At 38.4% G+C, this 25,791-nt stretch overlaps 1 protein-coding gene across 4 annotated transcripts in view; it reads left to right on the forward strand.

Moving 5' to 3' along the window:
• Positions 1–24,641, forward strand: part of LOC104591940 (ARM repeat superfamily protein) — a 123,143-nt gene extending 98,502 nt beyond the window's left edge. For 2 of the 4 annotated variants that reach the window (XM_010251100.3, XM_010251101.3), the window contains exons 17-24: positions 10,037–10,122; positions 12,202–12,389; positions 12,485–12,577; positions 20,531–20,718; positions 20,916–21,027; positions 23,078–23,235; positions 23,954–24,070; positions 24,163–24,641. In XM_010251100.3, the coding sequence (XP_010249402.1) occupies positions 10,037–10,122; positions 12,202–12,389; positions 12,485–12,577; positions 20,531–20,718; positions 20,916–21,027; positions 23,078–23,235; positions 23,954–24,070; positions 24,163–24,387 (1,167 nt within the window). In that variant the 3' untranslated portion in view covers positions 24,388–24,641. The remainder of the gene's footprint in view (positions 1–10,036; positions 10,123–12,201; positions 12,390–12,484; positions 12,578–20,530; positions 20,719–20,915; positions 21,028–23,077; positions 23,236–23,953; positions 24,071–24,162) is intronic. The other 2 variants (XR_016085523.1, XR_016085522.1) reach the window with 1 other exon arrangement.
• The last annotated feature ends 1,150 nt before the right edge of the window (positions 24,642–25,791 follow it).

Raw genomic sequence — 25,791 nt, forward strand, 5'->3', positions numbered from 1 at the left:
CTGGCATAGGGCCTCACAATTAGTTTTTTTATTCTTTTATCAGCAATAAGGATTGGTTCATTAATTAAAATATGTGAAGTACAGACTGATGACCTAAATGTCATCCCGAAGGATTACATCCAAAGTTACGAGGCCCAATGTAGATGCCGCCTTGTAGCCCTTCGTTTGGCTAAAGTATCTGCTAACCCATTTGCACTCCGCCTGGTTCACCTAAAATCAGCATTTATATCCCTTAATAATCCTTCCACTTATCTAAAGATATGTTTAAGGGTCCACGGGACATGTCTAATGCATCTTTCCCAAGATATAACAACTTTTGAGTTCCCTTCGACTTCCACCTGATGAAAACCCAATTGCTTTGCCAATTGAAGACCCTGCAATAAAGCTAGTAACTCTACCTTTGCTGAGTTTGTAATGCCAATTGGCCCTGAATATAGAGCCAATATCTTGCATTCTGCATTTCTGATTGCTCCCCCAATTCTTGCCACTCCCGGGTTGCCCATAGAGCTTCCATCAAAATTCGGTTTTACTTTGTTAACCTCTAGTTGTTTCCACTCGACTCTTAGAGTTTCTGTGTCTCTAGAGGATTGTGCTATTTCTTTCCATGCCCTTAGGATGTCAGTTACAGAGAAAACTTGAAAATTGTCTAACGTTTTTATCCACAATGCAACCCTCAGTTTTATGTTGTCAATGACCTCTTCCAAGGTTTTAGATTTTCCAGCAAAACTTTCTTCCCAGAATCTCCAAGCAATAGCCGTTTTAGTATCTCTCCACATTATCCTCCCTCTTTTCTTTGGTTGCCTCAAGAAGTTAGGGTTGAAAATGTCTGTCACCTCTTGGGGAGGGTCCCACCTGCAGCCAAAGAAAGAACAGAAAAATTCGCAAATATGAAGTACAAAGGAGCAGGAAATCATTAAGTAGGAGAGGGATTCTCCACTATCCCTACAAAGAAAACACATATGAGGATAGAGCCAAGTGAAGGGCCTCCTTTTGTGGGGTAGGCTTGCTCAAAATTTCTTTCTCCGAGAGAACAATCCCTTGGGGCCTAGCAGAAGCAAGATGACTGAAGAAAGAAGAGCAAGGGAAAAGCCCATCTGGGGAGATTACCCGGAATCTAAAACCCTCCAAATTGGACTCTAAGTAAACTGTTCGCAAAGTCCCAAGGAGATCAGTCAACAAGATACACTCTCTTTCCCTAAGGCCTTTTTTGAATCCAAGGTTCTAGTTGATACCTGAATGGGAAGCCACACCCAGATTAGAAATGGTTTCATTCTTCAAGTCAGAAATGGCATAAAGGTCAGGGAATTGATCCTTGAGTGGTGATTCCCCTACCCAAAGGTCTTCCCAGAATCGGATTCTATTCCCCTTTCCCAGAATTGATCCTCATCCTCCACATTAATTCCAGCACTTCCACTTTTGTTCCAATTAATTCTTAAGCTAGAAATACCCTCAAAAGTCTTAATCAGTAACTTTAGGTTTCTCACCATTTCCAGATCAAGGTTCTCGCAAAACAAAATTGTGTCATTAGCGAATTGGAGATGTGAAACAATTACGTGGTCTTTGACAACCCTCCAACCCCTAATCAGGCCCTGGGCATCTGCTGCAGCAATCATCTTATTGAGGACCTCTGTTTCTAAGGTGAATAGGAGAGGAGAAATGGGGTCCCCTTGTCGTAGACCTCTCTTAGCCGGGTAGAAGTCTTTGACCACTCCATTAATAAGAATGGAATAGTGTACTGACTTAATGCAACCTTTAATCCACTTCCTCCACCTTTCTCCAAACCCAAGCCTTTCCAAGATGTCTAGCAGGATGTCCCAATTTACCATGTCATAGGCCTTTTCTAAGTCCAACTTGCAAACCAAGCCTTTTTCCTCTTTTCTTCCTTTTCTCAACAACACATTCATTTGCCACAAGGATTTGATCCACAATCTGTCTCCCTTCAACAAAGGCCCTTGGAAAGGAGAAATTTTTAAAGGTAGGACTTGCTTGATCCTCTCTAAAAGAACCTTTGCAATGATTTTGTAAAGACTCCCTATCAAACTGATTGGTCTGAAATCCTTGGGAGATTTTGCCTCCTTCTTAGGTATCAAGGAGATAAAGGTGGCATTTGCTCCAAAAGGGATCTTGCCTTTATAGAAAAATTCTTCAAACACTTCCAAGAGGTCAAATTTTAGGAAATCCCAACACTCTTGATAGAAGGCCTTAGTAACTGGGGCCTTGGATCTATCCGTGGAAAATATTGCTCCCTTAATTTCTTCCAAAGAGAATTTTCTTTCCAATTCCTGGGAATATCCTTAGAGATTAATCCAATCCAATTCCAGTAAATTTACCCTAGAGGCTTTGGTGATTGAGAAAAGATTCTTAAAATGGTTGACAAAAGCCCTCACAATCTCTTGAGGCTCCGTTAGTTCCTGACCTTGCGCTTCCACACTAAGAATGGTGTTTCTCTTTCTTCTTCCATTGGCCAATGAATTGAAGAATTTGGTATTGCCATCCCCTTCTTCAATCCACTTGTATCTAGATTTCTGTCTCCAAGAAATCTCTTCCTTCCTTAAGATTTCCTCTACAACTTTATTGTTCCATCTTTCCTCCCTCTCCTCCTGTGACATGGTTCTAAGAGCCTCTTTTTTATCCAGTTCTTCAATCCTAGAGGTGATTGAATCTTTGATTTGTTCAACTCTTCCAAAATGCTCCTTGTTCCAAGCCTTTATTTTCTCCTTTAAATTCTTTAGTTTCCAATAAAATCTCCCAATTTTCTTTCTTCCTAAAGGCCCTAGTTCAACCCACCAAGCCTTTAATCTTTCTTTAAAGGAGGGATCCTTAAACCACATATTTTCAAAGCGGAAGGGTGAAGGACCTCCAAATAGGACTTCCCTGTCAATGCAAATAGGACAATGATCAGAGGTTACTCTAGGCAAGGATCTTGAGGTTAAGGTCCCCCACAATTCCTCCCAGTCTAGTGAGAAAAGGAATCTATCCAATTTAGAACAGATCAGAGGGGATTGAAAGTTTGTCCAAGTAAAATCTGCTAGCAACAGAGGAAGTTCTTTCAGTTCTAGAGCATCAATAAGGTTGTTAATGTTTCTCTTGGTTTGGGTGGTTTGATGCACTCGAAAATCTGATCACATTGAAACCCCCCCCCCCCACCCACCTAGGGCCCTCTCAGACTCCTCTAGTAGTGGACAACTCCTCCTAGAACAAATCTCGTTCTCTGTATGAGTTGGGGCGACAGGCATTAGTTAAAGCCCAAGCAGTCCCATCAAAAGAGTTTCTAAATTTTCAAGAGACTGAAAACTGACCAATTAGCTCTTCTTCACAGTCCAAAACCTCATGTTTCCAAATTCTTAATATCACTCCAGAAGCTCCCCATGAGGGAGCAAAGGACCAACTAAGACCTCTAGTCCCCCAATTACTTCTTATCCAACTCCTATCTATCTCTACTAGCTTGGTTTCTTGGATCAACACAATGTCTGGTTTTTCTTTTCAGAGAGCATTCCTTATTAACCTTCTTTTTTTATCGCTACCTAGGCCTCTCAAATTCCAATTGATGACCTTCATGATACCAAACTAAGCATCAATCCCCTCTTCTTCTCTCCTTTCTAGAACATGTCCAGTTTGCATAAAGTGGAACCTGCTACATATATTTTGTGAATGGGAAGCATCAATCCCCTCTTCTTCTCTCCTTTCTCACAATTAGTTGAAACCTAGAACATGTCCATTTTGCATAAAGTGGAACCTGCTACATATAAGTAGTCGATCAAGACTACAATCAGTCTTGAATCCAAAAGTAAAAGAAAAGATTTCAGAAGGAGAAAAGAAGAAGAAAAGAGGGAGAAAAGCAGAAGCACACGAAGGGTTTTAGAAAAGGAGAGAGAGGGTCGAATGAACTGATCTGTCGACCCACTCTTAATATTTATATGTTTACTAATTGTAAAAAGGTTGAATTGCCCTTATTGCTTACATGGCAAATAAACTAATAATAAAGCTGAAATAACAACAAAACTGAAATAACTACCAACTAACACTGACATAACTAACAAAGAATACATGTTGTGCTGCCATACGAACACAGTGGGGACCACAGCCGTGGGGTCCACATCAATGTTCTCTACACTCCCCCTCAAGTTGGGAATAGATATTTGTCATTCCCAACTTGCATAGGTCTGCCTCTAACTTCTTCCTTGAAACAGCCTTGGTGAGAAGATCTACGAGCTGCATGCTGGAGGTGATATACGGGAGACACACTTCTTGAGATGAAACCCTTTCTCTGACAAAATGTCGATCAACTTCGATATGCTTAGTTCTGTCATGCTGTACCGGACTGTGAGCTATATTAATAGCAGCCTGATTATCACAATACAACATTAAGGGTTGTCATAATCAATACCCAACTCTTCAAGTAATGACTTCAGCCATTGGATTTCAGCCACACCATTAGCCATCGATCTATATTCAGCTTCAGCACTAGAACGTGAAACAACACTTTGTTTCTTACTCCTCCAGGAGACAAGGTTACCTCCTACAAAGGCACAATATCTAGAGGTAAACCTCCTGTCATCAACACTCCCAAGCCAATCAGCATCTGTATAGACTTCTATCTTCATGTGATCATTATTCTTAAATAATATACCTCTACCTGGACATCTCTTCAAGTATGTTAATATTCTCTCAACTACAAGGAGGTGAGTAGTTCTAGGAGAATGCATGTATTGATTGACAACACTGACTGCATAACTGATGTCTGGTCATGTGAGACAAAGATAGAGGAGTTTTCCAACTAATTGTTGGAACATAGCTTTGTCCTCAAGAGGCTCTCCACCCTCTGCATTGATCTTGTGATTCTGTTCAATGGGTGTATCTGCAGGCTTAACACCCAACTTTCCAGTTCTGCTAATAGATCTAGAACATACTTCCTTTGAGAAATAAAGATCCCGTGTTTAGATCTAGCAACCTCAATACCCAAGAAGTATCGTAGCTCACCCAGATCTTTCACCTCAAACTCTTGATGGAGTTGTTTAAGGGACTCAATCTCACTGTTATCATTCCCTGTCACCACAATATCATCCACATATACAGTAAGCAAGGTCAAAGAAGAGTTCACTCTTTTAATGAACAATGTATGGTCTGATTGGGCTTGTACATAGCCGAATTTTCCAAGGGCTTGTCTGAATCTATCAAACCAAGCTCTAGGGGACTGCTTTAGTCCATACAAGGCTTTATTCAGCCGGCAAACCTTCTTACCTGTCTCTGCATCATAAAATCCGGGAGGTAATTGCATGTAGACTTCTTCCTGTAAGTCTCCATTTAGGAAGGCATTTTTAGCATCCATCTGGAACAAGGGCCAAGAATAACTGGCTGCAAGGGCTAACAGAACTAAAATAGTGGTCATCTTTGCCACTGGAGCAAAAGTCTCCAAGTAGTCTATACCATAAGTCTGAGTAAATCCTTTTGCAACTAACCGGGCTTTATACCTTTCAATGGAACCATCAGCATTATGTTTCACGGTAAATACCCATCTACATCCAACTGGTTTCTTTCCTTTGGGCTGGTCAACTAACTCCCAAGTATTATTCCTCAAAAGGGCATCCATTTCAACCTTCATTGCATCTTTCCACTCAGGAACTGACAAGGCTTCCTGCACTGTTCTGGGAATAGGAATATCAGTATGGATGTGAGAAAGGACTTGTAAGAGGGAGACAGGCGATCATAGGACAGAAACTGGGAAATGTAGTGAGCTGTGGATGTGGTGCAACGACATTTCCCTTTACAGGCTGCAATAGGGAGGTCAAGGTCATCCAAAGAAGGTGAAGTAGCAATAGTGGAAGGTATCTCAATGGGACCTGGATCTGATAAAGGGACTGTAGTACCTGGATCTAGATCCGCAGAAGGAATTGGGGCTAGCCGGGACTGCTGATGACCAAAATCAACCTGCCTCCACCGTCTGTGATAGACTTTCAACTCCTGACACCTCTGACAACCCTTCCCATTACATCCCTCATCACTTAATGGAATGGGTAACGGGACTTCTGATGAGTTAACCCCACTCTCACAAACCCCGACTTCTGATGAGTTAACTCCACTTTCACAAACCCCATTCTCATTACTCTCCCCCTGAGGAGAAACCCTAGGGTAATAGGGTACCTCCTCAAAGAAAGTAACATCCATCGAGACAAATCTCCTCCCGGAAGTAGGTTCATAGCAGCAATAACCCTTTTGAGTTTGTGCATAACCGAGAAAAATGCATTTGGAGGCCTTAGGGTCAAATTTGGAACGATGAGGCCCAAGAATCTGAACAAAGCAAGTGCAACCAAAGGTTTTAAGGGGAACAGTAAATAATTCTTCGTCGGGGTATAGAAGGGTAAACGGAGGCTTCAAGTCAAGAACCCGTGAAGGAACTCGATTAATGAGATACACTGCTGTAAGAATAGCATCGCCCCAGAAACGAATAGGCACATTGAATGTAAACATAATGCTTCTAGCCACCTCCAATATGTGCCTATTCTTCCTCTCGGCAACCCCATTCTGCTGCGGTGTATAAGGACGAGTACTCTGGTGAATAATCCCATGATCAAGTAGACAAGAGGCCAGTGGCTTTGTAAAGTATTCTTTAGCATTATCAGATCTAAGGATTTTGATTTTGACCCCAAACTGGGTTAAAACATCTGATAAAAGGTCTGGGTCAGAGCAGGAACCTCATCTCGAGAACGCATAAGGTAAACCCAAGAAAAACGGGTATAGTCATCAACAAACAACAAGAAATATCTGTACCCCCCCATAGAAGGGATGTGATACGGGCCCCAAACATCGGTGTGCACAACATCAAAAGAATTACTACTTCTTTTATTACTCAAGGAATAAGATGTTCTACAATACTTTGCAAGCTCACAACTCTCACATCTCAAATTTGACATCTAAACAGACTCAAACAAATTAGGAAACAAACTCTTCAAAGACCAAAAGGATAAATGACCTAATCGATTATGCCAAAGCATAACCTGACTAACAGACTGAGAAACAAAAGACTTCTTATCTTCATGATCTTTCCAATGAGAACTCTCTCCAAGCAGATAGATCCCATTCGTCTCACGGCCAGTCCCAATCACCTTCCTTGTCTCCAAGTCCTGAAAAACACATCGGTCAGGGAAGAAAGTTACTGAGCAGTTCTGATGTTTTGTAATACTATTGACTGAAAGCAAGTTGGTATCAAGCTTAGGAACATGCAAAACTAAGGATAAGGAAATGGTATTAGACAACTTGATGTCTCCCTTGCCAGAAATGGGAACAAGGGAACCATCAGCAATGGACACTTTATCTCTACTAGAAGATAAGTGATAGGTAGTGAACAGTAATGGCAAGCTAGTCATATGGTCAGATGCACCTGAGTCTATTACCCAACAATGTTCAGTGTTACCTGGAGCTGAGGCATGGTAAGCTGAGGCCCGAGTACCTGAATGAGCAAAAGCTGATGTGGAAGGAGCTGATAATGACTGAGATGATTGAGCTGAATTCCCAACTTCCTTTTCCAACTGTGTTAGGGCAGCCCGAACAGTAGGCGTGCCTTTTGTGCCCGATGAGGATGCAGAATCGGTATTAACAGCCATATGGGCATTACCCCTTTTGTTTCTCAGTTTTGTTGGGACTAGATGAGGGTGCAGCTTCCAACATGTGTCTTTAGTATGCTTAGGTTTCTTGCAATGTTCACACACTAGATCCCGCTTATCTTCCTTCTTTATATCCCTTTCTGTATCACCCCCAGACTTAGGTTTAACTGCTGCCAATGCTGGTGGGAAGGGCTAATGCTGCATCATAACCTTTCTCCTAGTCTCTTCACTATGCACCAATGAGTAGGCTTGAGATAAGGTCACACTGTCCCTTGTTAGTATCTGTTGTCTCACAATATCATAATCAGAATTCAGACCAGCTTGGAATTCAAAAACCCTATTAGTCTCCACTTGCTTTCTATGAGTCTGTGCATCCTTCTGACTTTCCCACTCAAGTGTTTCTAGATGGTCAATTTCATGCCACAAAGATTTCAAAGTAGAGAAGTAAACGGAGACTGGTTTCTCTCCTTGCTTGAGGTTATTAACCTCACACTTAAATTCATCGGCCCTAACAACATTAAGGGGTTGGGAGTAGGTCTCTTTCATGACATCCCAGATTTCCTTGGCTGTTTTTTCCCACAAATAGTTTCGGTTGATATGTGGTTGCATAGAGTTGCACAGCCATGTCATAACCAAGTAGTTCTCCTGAACCCATTTGATATACATTTGGTCCTCCTTAGATGGTTCTTTCACATCTCCCAATAGGTAGCTAAGTTTTCCTCTGCCCTCTAATAGCCATCATGGCCGATTGGGCCCACTCTAAGTAATTGGATCCATCAAACCTCACAGTTGTAATCTGAAATGCATTCTCAGACATATTACCAGAATTGCTAGTCCCAAAAGCACTTTCCCCTTGATTGTTGAACTCCATTCTTGGTTTAGAATCAGCAATCAAAACCTTTTAAAGCTACTGTAATAGGAAACAGCACCTAAGCAACTGATAACAGCCGGCCTAGGTCTTCCACAAACAAAGGGAAACAGAATTCTATATGAACTTAGTGCAGATCTGATCTGAAACCAATCGACAGTTCTGAATGTTTAGGGTGAACCCAGTTCAGATCTGATCTGAAACCAATCGACGGGTCTGAATTTTAGGGTTTTCTCTCAAAACCCTAAAGAGAACAAAAGTTTCAGCCACACTTCTCAGAATAGACCAAGATGGTGGTTCTTTCAAGGTTGTTCTCAAGCAAAAAACTTACTTTGTGAAAGAAGATCTCTGGCCGCCGCCTTCCGTCTGATGCAAAACCTTAATCTTGGGGATCCGAAGCCTTTTCTAATTCTTCCTGACTACTGGAACTCTCCCAGCCTTCTACAACCTTCTTAGTAGTAGCCGCACACTACCAGTAGCCTCCAAGAATCAGCCGATCCTCCTTCTTAGTCTCCCAGCCCTAGGCAACTCTCATGTGGTTGGCTGGATCAGACTCACATGAGAAACCCTAATCCTTGCTCTGATACCAAGTAGTCGATCAAGACTACAATCAGTCTTGAATCCAAAAGTAAAAGAAAAGATTTCAGAAGGAGAAAAGAAGAAGAAAAGAGGGAGAAAAGCAGAAGCACACGAAGGGTTTTAGAAAAGGAGAGAGAGGGTCGAATGAACTGATCTGCCGACCCACTCTTAATATTTATATGTTTACTAATTGTAAAAAGGCTGAATTGCCCTTATTGCTTACATGGCAAATAAACTAATAATAAAGCTGAAATAACAACAAAACTGAAATAACAACAAAACTGAAATAACTACCAACTAACACTGGCATAACTAACAAAGAATACATGCTGTGCTGCCATACGAACACAGTGGGGACCACAGCCGTGGGGTCCACATCAATGCTCTCTACAATATAGTTTGTGAAGAATTTCCCTGCTAATGCAATTTAACCAGTAATCATCAGATTATCAAAACCCTCCATGTCAAAACCCATTAAAGTGCCCTCCTACACTCCAAGGGGTAGTTTCAGGGATTGTAAGCAATCTTCAATTCAAGAACAGAAAGACTGATCATTTTCTGGTTTGGTTGAGAGTGTACTTTATCCACTTGAATTTTGGTTGTTAATAAAGGGGAGGAATAAGAATCCTAAAAATTCCTGTCATCATTGTTTTTAATTTATTGATATTTCTGATGGAATTTCTCATTTGAGAGGGGTCAAGAAGTATCTATCAAGTGGATACTAAGAATTACATAGTTCCAATGAAATGTTGGCTGAATTTAACCTTTGTAGTATAGCAGTATATGGTTATGTTATTGTTGAAAACAGATCTATAATATGCAGTGTTGGATGGTAGCTTATATTTTACCATCTGTCTGCCACAAACTTATACCATATGTACCGAAATGTTGGTGATTGAACTCCTTTTGGTTTGTTAAGGACTGTAATCATACATGCTTGTGATATAAAATTTGTTCTTTTGGTGATTGAATATTCTTTTACATCCAGATTGATGAAGAGAATGAGCATTCTCAGAGGCAAAATCCTGCTATTTATACACAATCATTGAACTCAGCTGCAAGAGGACTTTACAGGTTTGTCTCTTGAGGCTGCTAACTTAGTTTCTTCTATGTGTTTACTGGAAACTAATCTAAGCACTAGGGGTGTCAATAGATCGTATGAACCAGTGTTTAGAAAACTGGACCGGACCGACTGGTCAGACTGGTTGAACTGTGACCTGGGACACTGGCCAGTTCGATCATTCCCTAGAAACCAGACTTGATTGAAAATGGGCTGACCAGCTGGTTTAACCAGTGAACTGAGCAAAACTTCTTTCCTCTAAAAGAGGTATGGGTAGAGCTTGGGAGGCACCCACTGAAGTGTTGGACTTATTCAAAACAGATATTTTGGGTCTATGTACTCAAAGGCAAAAAAAATCCTCTGGCAGTGTGTGAGGGGGGCAGTTCTTTGGGGGTTGTGGTGTCACTGGTGTGACATAAATGCAAAACTGTTTGAAGAGAAGTATAAACAGGTGGAGGAGGTGATAGAACTCACAAAGATAAAAGTGGTGTATTGGGCTTAGTGATGGCAGAATTTAAAGATGTGCCTCTTGTTGATTTGATTAGGGATTGGTAAACAGTAGTGATTTTCCAAAGAAGCAAACTGGCAAGGGTGCTATATTGGGGTCCACCAGAATGTGGGAGGACCAAGTTCAATTTTGATGGGTGCTGCTGTCTCAGAAATACGTGGTCATCAGGTGTATGGGGTGTTGTTAGAGATCATGAAGGCAATGTTATGCTTAGTTTTTCAGGCTCGGTGGGACAACGAAAATCTCCAAGAGCAGAAATGTTGGCTTAAATTCAGGGTTTAAAACTTCTGCACCAACAGGGTTTAAGGGACATAATAGTGGAGGGAGACTGTCAAGTGGCTGCCTCACTAGGGTTCCTCCCCAAATGCCTTGTTCAGCTGGGTCCCTAGAAGCAAAAATGGTGTTAGCAGATTCTTTAGCAAGATATGGAATGGGGAGGGATGTTTTGCTTTGGAGTTGCCCTAGACTGGGTTGTAATTTGTAGAAAAGGAATCTGTGGTGGGGAAATTGTTTTTGCTTTATTAGTGTACTTGTTCTAATGCTTTTCACTTATGCTGTGTTTGCTTTGAAGGAAAAGGTAGGAAGGGAAAGGTGGGGAAACCTATACAAGGTTTGTAAAGGTTTCCCTACCTTTTCCCTCAAACCAACATAGCCTTAGTGAACAGTTTTATTTGATCAATGAAAATATTCTGTTATTTATCAAAAAAAAAAACAAAACAAAGACTTGCACATCCAATAATCAAAGCATCATGCAAATTATTGTTGACCACATCCAATAATCAAAGCATTTGTGTGCTGATAGATCTATTGCAGGATTGATTCTAACTATGGGTATCTAGATTAACATCAATTACCTAGTCAGAGCCTTCAAAAATGGTTTCCCATCAGTGTGTCAAAAACTGACCAGGAAACAGAGCCACTATTCTGGTTGGGTGGTGGATCGGCAGTTCAACTGTCTGGATCCAATAGGCTGGCCCATCAATTTGAGCATCTCTAAAATATTATATTCATTATATTAAACCAAAAAAGTATGATAAATGAAATTTATTGTTATTAATGATGGAAATGTATAAAAATACAAAAGAAAGAGAAAAAGAAAATTAATGTCTAACCCATGGCCCGCTGACTGGTCAAACAGTTCAGCAGTTCAACCAATTGGGTCACCTGATTGTTGACTGAACCAGTGCTTTTTTTACAAGTGGTTTGGGAATGAATGGCCCTGAGAATCTGGTTTATTGGTGTCATGGGTGGGCTTTGGGCCTAATATATATATATATATATATATATTGTGGGACAGAACAGGCCAGACTGGACTGGACTAGAAATGGTCACCCCTAATTTGTCTGGGTGGTGGGTTGACTGATCTGACTGGTTGGTTCACGAAAGTTTTAAAACATTATTTCCCATTGAAGCATCTTTTATTCTTTGAGATTTTTGTCTCATGCTTCATAAATAGATAGGTCTTGTTCTTGTGGAATATCTGCAATCAAGATTATTATATGCACCGAATTTCTGTTTAATAATCTTTATATTCAGCATGAACTTTTGTCTTTTTGATTGTTATGAGATTCTCTCTTGGTGTTAGGATGGGAATTGTATTAAGTCATCTGGTAACCCCTCTGTCATCTGGCTCTGTTGAAGATGAAACTATTCTTGCTCTTCTTGGGGCCTTCTGGCCTATTCTTGAGAAACTTCTTAGGTCTACACACATGGAGAGTGGTAGTCTATCCACAGCAGCATGTCGAGCTCTTACACAATCAATCCAATCCTCTGGTACATGTGGTACAACATGTTTCTTTAAAGTACCAGTGATCAAGGTCTTTTTGGCTGAGTATATTCATATAATTTCTTATCTATTTAATTTGCAGGCCAGCACTTCCTCATGCTATTGCCTAAAGTATTAGATTGCCTATCTACAAACTTTGTTTCATTTCCAAACCAGGAATGCTACATCAGAACGGGTAAGGTGTTAATCTATGATATTGAGAATATGTAGCCAATTATCTGTTTTGTATCTTCTTCATTATGGGATGTTTGCACACTTGCTGGACTGTATTTAGAAAATGTATCTGTTTATACCATGCTTGTAGTCTTAACTGTTTGTCTCTCTTGCAATATTCAATAAAAAAAACTCCTTGATTGAATGAGAAGAAGAAAAATTGAAATAATAAGAGAGGTAGAAGAAGAATAGAAGAGAGAAAATAAATTGAATCAGTGTCGTTTAATCCTTATCCCAATTATATGGGGTTGGCTACACAAATCCTGTTTTGCTGTCTCACTATGTGCTTTGTGTTTAGGAGTATATCTGCTCTCTCTTTGCTTGCAAGTGGGTTCCCCCTCAAGATGTGGTAAGCCTATTAAGTCCCAACTTCCTGAGGCAACCAAAGAAAAGAGGGAGAAGAATGTGAAGGGTAGTAAGAGCAGCAGCAGTCTGGACTATTTAGGACTTGGGAGGAGAGGAACCAAAGAACTTTCAATGATAAAAGCAGGACCGAGGAGCTGATAGAAGGCATAAGAGTTAGATCTGCACATTGATTAAAAACTTTGGAATTCAAAGGAGGCGACCTGGGTGGTGCCTATCTCCAAATTTGATGTGGACAGAAAGACAATTACATGCAGTGCCTCAAGTATACAGCAATAAGCGCAAGAAATACCAAGCTGAAAACAACAAAAATAAGTTGGATTTTTAGGGATTTCAGACCTGAACCCGAAGTAAAACTCCTCCTGGAACAGTTCCGCTACAGTGACAATGGCAGCAAGCTGGCCTCCCGCGCGGACACGCAGCGATGGAGCGATTGGAAGGTGCCAAAATGGGTCGACTCCTCAAAACCCAAGCTCCCAATGCTTGAAAACCCTAGTTGGGGCTGAGCTACAGATCAAACAAGAGAGAAAGAACCAAAAGACCCCTACAGAAACAGCCCCCTTCTCTTTTATAAGACTCACTGGCTTGCTGGACAAGCTAGTTAACATTATTTACACATAAGCCCCTAGAATGTTTCCCTCTCACCAACAACTCCTTAGGAACAAAACTAACTTCAAATGAGCACCTAAAAGATAACTTTTGTTACAAAAAGACCCAAGAGACCAAAACCCAACAGAAATGCACCCAACTGCCCCTGACCAAAAATCTGGTTTATAAAATGACGAAAACACCCCTGGTCCCAAACTATCAACAAAGCTACCCAAGGACAACAATTTGGGAACCCACTACAAAAAACATGCAAAACAGAATACATTCACACATTTTTTCTTTTTTTTTTTTTTGCCTCGTCAAAATTGGTGTGCTTTGTATGAATCAAATGGTGAAACTGCTCATCACCTTCTCATTTCCTGCCCGAAGGGGAAGGTTACTGTGGAAGTGCACAAGAGCTGCAGTGGTTTGGACAATTCGGGAAGAGAGAAACGGGAGAATTTTTGAAGGGGAAAAAGAAGCAAAGAGTCTTTGATTGAAAGCATACTGATAAAGGTGACACATCGAGTGAAGACAACAAAGCTGTTTTGTGACTTTGTTGTTGATGGCATTACAAGAAATTGGGGAGTTATTGCAGCTTCATCTTCAGCAAAGAAGAAACAAGCGAGAAATTGGGAGCCTCCAGGGAATGATTTCTTCAAGCTAAATTTTGATGGTAGTTGCTTTGGAAACCCGGGTGTTGCTGGAATGGGAGGGGTAATAAGAAATGACAAAGGAGAATTGGTTTTCTTGTACTCTGGACCTTTAGGGGAAGGGGATTCCACGGTTGCAGAGTTGAAGGCAGCCGTATTTGGAGTTCAAAAAGCATGGGAGATAGGGATCAGAAAGTTGGTGATTGAAGGAGACTCAAAAGTGATCATAAGCTGGCTGAATCAAGAGGACAAAATTCCGTGGCAAGGAATGAGTTTAGAAAATTCAAAAGATTTTCATATCATTTTACCTCCCCCTCTTTTACTTAAAGTTTCACATAGTTTCATATCATTAATAAAGTTTCTTGTTACTAATCAAAAAAAAAAAATCAAAAGATTTTCAAAAGACATGTTGGTGGCTTTGCAGTGCATACCCAGATCAGCAAACTGCATTGCTGATCATTTAGCTAAGGGGTTAATAGAGGGAATTGATTTTGGGCTTCTTTATAGTATAAACAATTTCTGATGTTGTTCTAATGTTTTCTGGGGTAGCCGCAGTGATTTAAAAGGCGTGCCTGAGACATGCCTAGACGCACAGGCGAGGCGCATTTTAGGGTAGGCGCCTCACCCAGGTCCTAGGCGCCCTTTCAAAAGGCACATGCCTGGTGTGCCTAGGTGTGCACCTGATGCGCCTTGCACCTCAGCCCAGGCATGCACCTTTTTAAAATTCTGCGCCTTTTTCTTTTTTGACCCTAATGGTTGGGCCAGGGGCTCTGCCCCCAGACCCCCCTGCCTCAAGGAGCATGGCACAAAGGCAGTTCATAGAATCAGGAATGTAATATGTTTTACATCACATTAGCTACTTTAACTAATGCAATTGAGGAAAAAAAGAGATTGTGGGTTTTACATGCTTGAAAATGGTTTATATGTTTGATTTTATTTCTAAATTCACATTTGAATATTCTTTACATGTTATGTTTATGTATTTTAATTTTAGATAATAGGTTTTTTAAAACATTTATTTTAAATTTAAAGTTTATATTTTTATTAATATTATGTTTAATCTTTTTTAATATTTTTGCTTTTTTGGCTTTTTTTTATTTTTTTTATTTTTTAGAATTTTTTTATTTTGCGCCTTGCTTCAAAAAGAGGTGCACGCCTCGCCTTGCACCTCAAGTGCAAATTGACCCCTATGCCTTTTTTTGCGCCTTGCGCTTTTAAAACACTAGGTAGTCGAGGCTACTCAAGATGTTGTAAATTTATTTTCTAACAATAAATCTATGTTTTTTGCTCCTGATCAAAAAAAGTTAAAATCTTTGAAATTATTTTGAACATTCTCAGTCATTGATATTGTAAGAACTTGGATAGAAGTGACAAACAGGAACAAGGAAAGAAAAGTGCATATGAATTGGAATCCACCAGCTGTTAGCAAGATAAAACTGAACTTTGATGTAGCTACATGAGTGATCTGGGGAGAGCAGGTATAGGGGATGTTTTCAGGAACCACTTGGGCTCAGTAGTGGCTTGTATTCTGGGCCAATTGGAAATGGTGGCTCAGTCAGAATTATTGGCACTGCTGCAAGGGGATTGAAAATTGATTTTATCTTGGACAAGGAAAATCAATTCAGTTCCTTGGATCTACAGGCATGCCTTGAGGGAGATAACTTACCTTTTTGAGGGAACTCAACACCACTTTCGATTGGGTTAGAAGAACAACAAATGGAATGGTTGATGTATTGGCTAAACAGGGGGTCAATAGAATTCACTTTTTTGAGCAAAAGGTTAGATCTTTGTTTTTGGGTTAACTTGGAATGCTCCACTTGTTGTAACTAATTTAATTTTATTAATGCTTAATGATTTTCTTTGCTGATAAAAAAAGATCTATTAAGGAGAGGCCGGATGTTGTGTTGTTGCAAAAATCAAAATTCCTGGATCTAGATAGAAGGTGGATTAGGAGTTTCTGGTGCTCCAGGCAATGTTTTAAATTTCATAATCATATCATAAACAGTAAAGGGATTTGAATCAAATTGTATCATAAATCATAAGTTTTTTTCTGATTTTTCTTAAAGTTGTCAAAAAACTATATAAAATACCCAAGTTGTACAAAATGTTGCAAGCTGCATTATTGCAAACTTGCAGTGCCAACTCCAAAAAAAAATTATTAAAAATAAGCACATATTTAATAATTAATATAATATTATCACTACAACATTATTATTGAGTTATCTTTATTCCTAATTTTTTTAATTGAAAGAAAAAGAACCACATTTTCTCTAGTTTCTATTATTTCAATTGTTAAAATTAAACATGCATCACAAGAAATACTAAAATGAGAGAATAATTACTAGGTTGTGTAGAGTCTGCACAGATTCGAGAACAAAATAATTCAAATTTTAAACTAGACATCAGTATTCAATTCTAAAGTTTTATACAAAATGAAAATTTTAAGCTACACATCAGTATTCAAGGATGAAATACATTATTATTAAGTTATCTTTATCCCCATTCTTTTTCCGTGCCTTCATGGATGCATTTTAATTCTAAAGTCTAAGGAAAGTCTTAATACACGTGAGATGTTCTGTTTTCATGATAAAAAGAAGACAAAAAGCAAGAGAATATAAAAGGAAAAAGAAATGGAACAAAACCCCTGGTTTCATGTGTAAAGAAATACAAAATGAAAAAAGAAATGGGGCAGAGTCCTTGTTTTGCATCGAAAAATGAAGTCAAAAATAATAGGGCGGAGCCCCCTGCTTTGTATCAAAAGTGATGGAAAGAAATGGAGCAGTCCTTGTTTTATATCAAAAATGATGGGAAAAGAAAATGGGGCAAAGCCTCTGCTTTTGTTGAAACCGATGGAAAAAGAAATGGGGTGCACCCCCTGCTTTTTGTGTAAAACAGGATGGAAATTGAGTTAGCCCCTGGTCTTGCATCAAAAAACTAAATCTTTCTAAAAAAATAAGGCAAAGCCCATTATTACAGCAAGAGAAAATGGGGTGTAGCTCCTGTTTTTTTGTTTAAAAATGGATAGAAAATAAGGGTTTCAAAACAATAGGGCAGAGTCCCTTGTACAAGAGGGAAAACAAGAAAAAGAACAGCAAAGAACAAGCCAAAATAAGAAGAAGATAACAAATAACAAAAAACAATCAGTAGCAATTGGAAAAAATAAGGGGGAAATACTACCTTTCATGTGGAAATAGGAAAGACTTGGCTTTGGAGCTTCATGCAACAGTGAACAGTCATAGAGTAGGTTTTTTCTCCCACGAGCTTTTCATTTTGAGAATTTAAGATAAGAAACTATAATTATAATTAAAAAATGAATAGTTTATGTACAGGTTAAGAATATAAGATCCTAATATGGGCTTCTTTGGGGTTGCACCAATGGGTTTGGTACAAAGGCAGCTTGTAGAATTCAGAATACATTTAGCCATTTAAAGTAATGTGATTGGAAAAGAAATAAAGAGATTGATAGTTTCACATGTTTTAATATGTTTTATATGTCATGTTTGATTTTATTGAAGAATGGGCTGAAATAAAGCAATAAAGGTTGAACCTTTGTGGTGGGAAACCTGAATTTCAAAATTCTTGATTCAGTCTAATATTGAGAAACTGAGTTTCCCATGAGAAACAGTTTTCTCATTGGATCAATCTAGAATAACCGTGCCAATTTGAACAACTAATTGGGAAGAGTGTTATTTGATACGAAGTCCACAATTGCAGCTCCCAAAGTGGTACGCACACCCAAAGAATCAAGCCCAAATCAATCTCCAAGCTAAAGATGGCGCAGCTCAAAGTTGAGATCTAATCTTGCTAAAAGCATGGAGAATCAATGCTGAACTTTGTGTAGTTAATTGCCTTGATCAAATCCAACAATATTGTGCACTCTTAATCCTCTTAAGAAACTGTAGTTTTATAGAAAAACTGGAGAAGAAAAGAGAGAAAGGAGCTCTCTTTTCCCTTAGGTCAAACTAGGGTTTTGGGTGCAAGAAGTCTTGATTGCATGCTTAGATCTCCCATACTCTATCTTTTATAGGACTCTTAGAATCCTACAAGGAGTTTTCTATTTCTATCCTGCTTAATTAAGAAAGCTAACAAATAGGAAACAATCCTTACAAACTTAGGAATTTGGGAGAACTAACTAGCTTCCTGATTCAACCCTAAGTTTCCAACAAATTAACTACCTAGTCAAACTAGCAAGTTGGAAACAAACTTGCCTCTTAAGAAATCCTTGTTCTCTCATACTTTGACCAGCCCATAGACTTTATCTTTGTATGGCATGGGACCACTAAGATCTCAGATTAAACTAAATGGGTTCAGCCCACATACTTGATTACATAGGTTGAATTCACTAAGTCTTACTTTGTGAATTGTTCCAACATATATTGGGCCTAAATTAGGCCCAACATTATGTATCAAAGGGTTTGGATTCCAGTTATCCTATGAGCCCAAGCCTAATGGTTTAAACTGAGAAAATGCCCATCAGGTTTCAACCCAAGTAGACATTTGTAGATAACCTCTCAGCCAATAATATCAAAACACTGCTGATAGGAAAGGACCTCTTTCCTGACTGCAAGATGTAGTGCCACACTCTCCATTCAAATGGATCCTGGGATTAAAACCAATGTACAGACCTTTTTAAAAATAAAATATTTATAAATATAAATACACTTTGCAAAACTAATTTCAAAACAAGTTAAAATCCACTGCTGATAGTTTTAGGTTTCCACCAGAGAGTGTAAACCATGATATTCTCTTTAGGGATAGCGTAGCTAATCCATCACAATGATCACCCACTCAAGTATTCTTCTAGTCTATTCCAACATACTTAGGTATTTGGCCCCAAAAAGATCTGACCAGTTGGATCAAAAGCAAGTCAATCTAATATCCAATGTGGCATCACTATCAAATTCAAGGGTTAAGTGTGACTTTCTAGTTTTACCCCTCTGTCTCCAAGGTCTAGGGTTTAACTAAAAATGGCCCCATGTAGTGTTTCTCAAAACACCCACCTACTATACCTTAGTTCTAACTTAAGTAGTTGAGACAAACTACTCCATCAACTTGGTAGTACAAGAATGTTACATCACTCCTGTTGGAGCCATAGTTTTCAAGGCACCAAGGCAAGGCTAGGCAACAGGGGGGTGCCTTGTCGCCTAGTCGCCAGGGTAATGGATTTTTGTATGTTGAAAACATAGATCCTAGGGTAGTTCCCTAGGTACCATAACCATATTTCCTTAATAATTATTCATAATTTTCATAAGTATAAAGTTCATATTAAAGTATAGAAAATCAACATATTCATGAAAAGAAAAATAAGAAGGAAAATAAAATTCAAAAAATATAGGGGATGAACCCTTATATTCGTTATAGGAAAAGAGGAAAAGAAAAAATAATGGTAGTAGTAGTAGTAGAAGAAGAAGAAGAAGAAGAAGTATTCATCAAAAAAAAGAAGAAGAAGTAGGAGTAGAAGAATATATGGAAGAATAAAATGTGCTGACTAGATAAAATTTAAGTTCTTCCTTACTTATTGGTTCAGGTTTTGAAGTCTTTGAGGGTTCAATACAGCATTTAGCAATGTTTGTGTTGATTAAACCCTAATAAATAAGAAAACAATAAAAAGAAATTAGTATATAAACACACAAAATGATTATTTTAGTTTAATAATGTCTATTTTATAATTATAATCTCAAAAAGGAATGAACAAAAAGGTATTTTATAGTTGGAAGTAAAAAACTGCTTGGCGATTAGGTGAGGCGAGCCTCAAAGGGCGCCTTGTCGCCTAGGCATCGCCTTGACAACTATGGTTGGAGCTGACGACATATACTATCTAACACATGTTTTATTGTATATTTTAATTAAGCCAATAGAAATTTTAAAATATGTAGTTTAAAGTTTAAGTTTAAATTTTCTAAACTAATATTATTTTAATATTTTTTGCAATTTTTTGCATATTTTTTGAATTTTCAAAAATTTTTGCACCTTGCTTCGAAAAGGCGCACACCTCACACCTTAGCGCAAAAAGGCCCTTTCACTTTTAGAACACTGAGCCATGTTTACCATTAACCAGATCCGTTGACATCTCTAAACACTTGCCAAGAACAAATGCATGCATTTTCCCTCGAATTGTGTGTTCACCTTTTCTTTGCTTGTATCCACTGGTGTTGTGCTTTGTTCTGAAAGAATTAGTTATGATACATGAGCCTATAACTATGTAACATGCTTGCAATAAGGTTTTCTTTTATATTCTTAAATGTTCATGTGATGATTCAATGCATTTCACTGATCCCTTGTCTTCTCTTTGGGAAACCAATTTCTATCAGCTGCTGTTGTTATTGAAGAATTCGGTCATAGAGAAGAGTATGGACCTTTATATGTTAGCACCTTTCAAAGGTTCACTTCTGCGGCTTCAATAATGGCTCTAAATTCTTCATACATTTGTGATCAAGAGCCCGATTTGGTCGAGGCCTACACTGCCTTTGCATCTATGTTTGTTCGTGTCTGCCCCAAGGTTCTAAAATTTTCCTTTTACTTTTTTCCAATCAGTAGGTTCTCCTATACATTCCTAATCCTTTGCCCATCACTTCTTTTGAGAAATAAGTAATTTGTTGAAAGGAACAATGCTCATTTTTATAGTTAAGTATTTCTTTTTATCAATTTTCTCCTAAGAAAAAAATGCTTATCAGATGGTTGTATACATCCTTCCAGGAAATACTGGCTGCTTCTGGTTCTCTTCTTGAAATTTCCTTCCAGAAGGCAGCTATATGTTGCACAGCCATGCATCGTGGGGCAGCATTAGCAGCCATGTCATACATGTCCTGTAAGTATAATATATCAAGAAATTGACTTGTGTATGGTTTTGTTAATTATAGGAGGAATAGTTTGAAATGAAAATCTGTTATGCCATATAGGATTTTACTCAACTAAGCTTTGTCTCATCTATATGGGGTATGAATTTGAATACTGTTCCACTATTCAACTCTGTTCAGTGTCATATCCATTATTAAATCTTTTTTAAACCCTAAAATTTACTCCCAGTGGAGTTGTAGCCACACCTCAAGGAAAAAAAAAAAAGACTTGCTGAAATCTCAAAAAAGGAATGCTATTGCCATCACCTCTAATAAATCTTTGAATATCCAACAGTAACTTTTCCAGGCAATTGAAAGTTGCTTGGATCTACTATCACAAGTTCATAACCTAGTTTAGAAACCATATAAATTGTTAAATTATGGTCCTGTAATTCATTCCTCATTACTTTGTCCTTTTTGGTCTGCCCTACTCTTCTAGACCCTTGACTCTTCAATTTGTCATTGTCAAACGGGATTGTTTAAGAAAACTGTTGAACGAGTAATGCTAAGCAGGTCATGAGGACCATCATTTTCAACAGCTCCTAGCAAATAAACCATCCAAAACTAGGGCTGCATCTGGGGCAGGCTTGACCAGGCTTCGGGCAAGCTTGTGTTGGGATTGGGCTATCTGAGGCCTTAACTCAAGCTTGGCTCAAGATTTTTCACTTTCAGACCTAGGCTTAGCTTGAAGCTAGAAGATTTAAATTCAGGCCCTTGAATTTGACCTGCCCAATTTGTAAGCCTTCCCCAAACATGCTTTGGCAATTCCATTGCTGTATGAGATAGTACCTTGGTTTTTTTTAGTAGCTGAAGATGCTAGAGAGCAGACAAAAAAATGATATTCCAAGGATTTAAGCAATTCCAAGTCAATCATACTCTTTTTGTTAATAGAGATATGGATATAATAGCAGTCTTGATTGTTTATGTGGATGAAACTGCCATCACTAGCAATTAGGAGTCATAGATACAAAAGTTGGAGTTTCTGGGATCACAGTTTGAACCCATAGTAACACATTACTTCATCCTTGTATTTATTCCTAATATGAAAAGTAACATTTCAATGTAGAAACATCAACTCCCCTTTTTTAACCATACTTTAGTATGATAAGACTTTGAATGGAGTTGGATTTTCAAATTCAAACTTTGTTACCATCTCTTGAGGCACCAAAATATTGCAAATGCTGCTGTCAATGGTCATGTTACAAAAATGTGTCTCACTACTAATATGGGTGCATCATAGTCTTCTTGAACCACATCTTCTTCCATTTGATTGACAAGTTCAGGCAGACGTCCATATCCTTTGCATCATCACCATAGTGCTCCTTTTCATGCTCATTGGTAGCTTAATTCACTTGTCTTGCCCAGCATTGACTTGATGCATGTCCTTATTGTTGTCATCCCTGTAGTTCATGAACCACCACCTCCATAACTCCTTTCTTGTTGGTTGTAAGAGTTAGTAGGTGGTCTTTAGGACTGAGTTGAGCTCTCATGACTTGGACCAATATCTGAACCCTTTATCTTTGCATTTAGGTTGTTGTTAGTTTGGAGTCTACTGCTGAGTTGGCTTAATTGATTTTCTACTTTAGTTTCCAATTAGACTGTCCAAGCTACTTTTCATCATGGTTATAGTTCCACTAAATTGTATATATTTTCCATAGGTCTACCATGTAACCAGTGTATGACCTGACTATCAGACTTGTTGATCTATATACTTGTTTGCATCTTATGGAAGTTAGCAATTAAAAGGCAGGGTTGGCAAGATTTGTTGTATCTACCCACAAATCTTAATCAAGTAATGTACTTGCTAAATACATTGTCAGTTCTTATGCTCCTATGAACTCTTTGTAGGTGTAAATGATGACATCTGAATATGCATATTGGTCTTTGAGTTTTCCTATTTGTCCTGTTCATTAGGCTCTTTGTTTCTTGTTTATGTTTCCTGATGCGCCTGAATCCTCAAGTTTATTTTGAACATTAGTTTTTCTTTCTTTTTTGGGGGGGGATGCACCTCAAACGTTGCAGGTTTTTTAGAGGTTGCCCTGACCTCATTGTTGGAATCCATGTCTTGCATGACCGAAGGTTCATTCAGTGCAATGGCAATTCAGGTCATATCCCATAGTGGTGAGGGACTCATATCTAATGTGATATATGCTTTACTTGGTGTTCCAGCAATGTCAAGGGTAAATATTTTATTTACCTCTCTCTCTCTCTCTCTCTCTCTCTTGCATATATATATTCTTTGTATCAAAACCAATGCTCATAAATATATCCAGATTTTTAGTAAGGATCGTTGCTCATATAATGAGTGTTGATCAGATGACGTTTATGAATTGGAACAAATATTTGATGGTGGGTACAACCATTTCAAAATGCCTAAATTTTCAATATTCCCATAAACAAATGAAGGAAAAAATTAGGATGAAAAGGTAGCTCATAAATATATCCAGATTTTTAGTAAGGATCACTGCTCATATAACGAGTGTTAATCAGATGACGTTTATGAATTGGAACAAATATTTGATGGTGGGTACAACCATTTCAAAATGCCTAAATTTTCAATATTCCCATAAACAAATGAAGGAAAAAATTAGGATGAAAAGGTAGAAGCCATCAAAGGTTGGAGATTAATTGTGCAGGATTTAGATGAATTCTTTTCTTTCTTCTCTTTTTCTATCTGAGATCATCTTAAAATCCCAGTGAACGATGTGACTAGTGAAATGAGAGGTTATGCCAGGTTTAAATTGTGTTCCTATAGTTGGTCTTTTATGCATGGTTCCTTCACTGTAAGGGATAGCTATAGAGCAACAAATTTTACTAACACATAGTATATTTTCTTTTATTGCATCAACGTTCTTGTCAAGATAGCTGAGGGGCTAATTTGCTTCTTTTTCTTAATAGGTCCACAAATCTGCAACTATCTTACAACAGTTAGCAGCAATTTGCAGTCTAAGTGAGAGGACTACCTGGAAAGTGGTTCTTTCTTGGGAATCATTACATGGATGGCTACAGTCAACGGTCTCTCTCTCTCTCTCTCTCTCTCTCTTTCTCTCTCTGTGTGTGCTTGTTTTTCAATGGTAAATGAAATGGCTTCCTTCACCATTTATCAGGTACAGGCTTTGCCTGCTGAGTACCTAAAGCAAGGAGAAGTAGAAACAATAGTGCCAATGTGGCTAAAGGCTCTCACTGATGCGGCATCAGATTACCTCGAGAGCAAGACCTGCAATGGAGAAAGAAATAATCACGGTCATATGCAAGGGAAAGGAGGAAGAATTCTGAAGCGCATAATCCGAGAATTTGCCGACACACACCGCAATATCCCCAATCTGACGTGAGCTTGGTTATACTCTTAGTTGGCTATGGTGTACATTGAAGACTTGTGCTCCACCTTGAGGACCACACTCCTTGTGACACTTGTAACGTGTTTTTGTATATTGGAAGTAAGTTGAGCTCAAAATTTAAACACTGCCTGTAAGGATGACACTTTGGTTCGGTCCTTTTCTGTTCCTCACTTGTAGATGTAGTTCAATCCTCTGTACAGCATTGAGTATAGTCCAGATTTTGTTGTCACCTCGAAATTTGAGGAAAATTTTTGGCCTACATGAAAATAACATGTTCTCAATATGAGAAGGGTAAAGAAAAACGTATAGCAAAGAGATATTTTAGTGCCAACTACATTTTGCTTTGAATAAAAAAAGAATCCCCAAGATAATCTGCGTACCGCATTCTCTTTATGGTAGTTAAATTTGGATTGTTAAATGCTAATTTGAAAGTGCCCATTTAAATGGGTTTACAAGGCTACAAACAAAGTTCAAAATATTGCAATGTATGCATTAAATACCAACAGTTCATTGATTTTGTTTTAGATATATTAAAGGAAAGCCCTCAAATTAGAAAGCTTCTACTTCAAATAAGAGGCACTTTATCCTCCCAAGAAAGAGTATTGAGTTGTTCTTTCTATTCACAAATAGAAGCTTTTTTCTTGGACATGTGGCTCATATCAAATCTTTAAACATGTTGCTACCTATCAAAAAATTATTTACTACAAAAGATTGGTGGCTCATATTAAATCTTTCTAATTTAATTCACTAAGTCAAATGAGACTAGTTATATAGACTTTAAATGGTGTTGGTCCCATTTTTTAAATGAGATAGGTTTTCAATTATAAGGAATTCAAATTAGATATATGAAATATATCATATAAATGGTAAATCTCAAATAAAACGTGATAGGTTTTCAATTATGTAGATGCCTGACCTTGCATTAAGATGACTTCAAACAGAGTCAAGGAAGTACTGTTTTTCTCGGCTTTCTTCATATTCCCATCAAACTAGAGAAGCCAAAAATGCAAACCGTTGTTGTGTTGAGAAAGTTTTGCACAGCAATATTTTTCAAGGTCTTAAAAACCAACATAGAAACAGAACCGCTTTAGCCACCTGTTTCTAGGTCAATGGTTCAAGGTCCGAATATATTAGCCCATTAGAATAGTAAACATTAAAATATAAAATTGGCCTAGAAACTGTTGTCTGGGTAGAATATTTTAGCGGTCAACCATTAGAGTCAGCGGTTTGTTAACCAGGAAGAGAAAAAAATGTTCCTAAAAGAGGAAAAAAAGTTACAGAGCTTTAATTAACAACTTAGCACCATGTATTCAAAAACAAAGTATTTGGTGGGATGTTGAGGAACAGCTGGGAATTGCAACATTTGGGTCCTCTGATTCACAAACCATATTGGTCCTT

The sequence above is a fragment of the Nelumbo nucifera genome, chromosome 4 (genome assembly GCF_055504915.1).
Source record: "Nelumbo nucifera cultivar China Antique chromosome 4, China Antique-T2T, whole genome shotgun sequence".
Taxonomy (NCBI): Eukaryota; Viridiplantae; Streptophyta; class Magnoliopsida; order Proteales; family Nelumbonaceae; genus Nelumbo; species Nelumbo nucifera.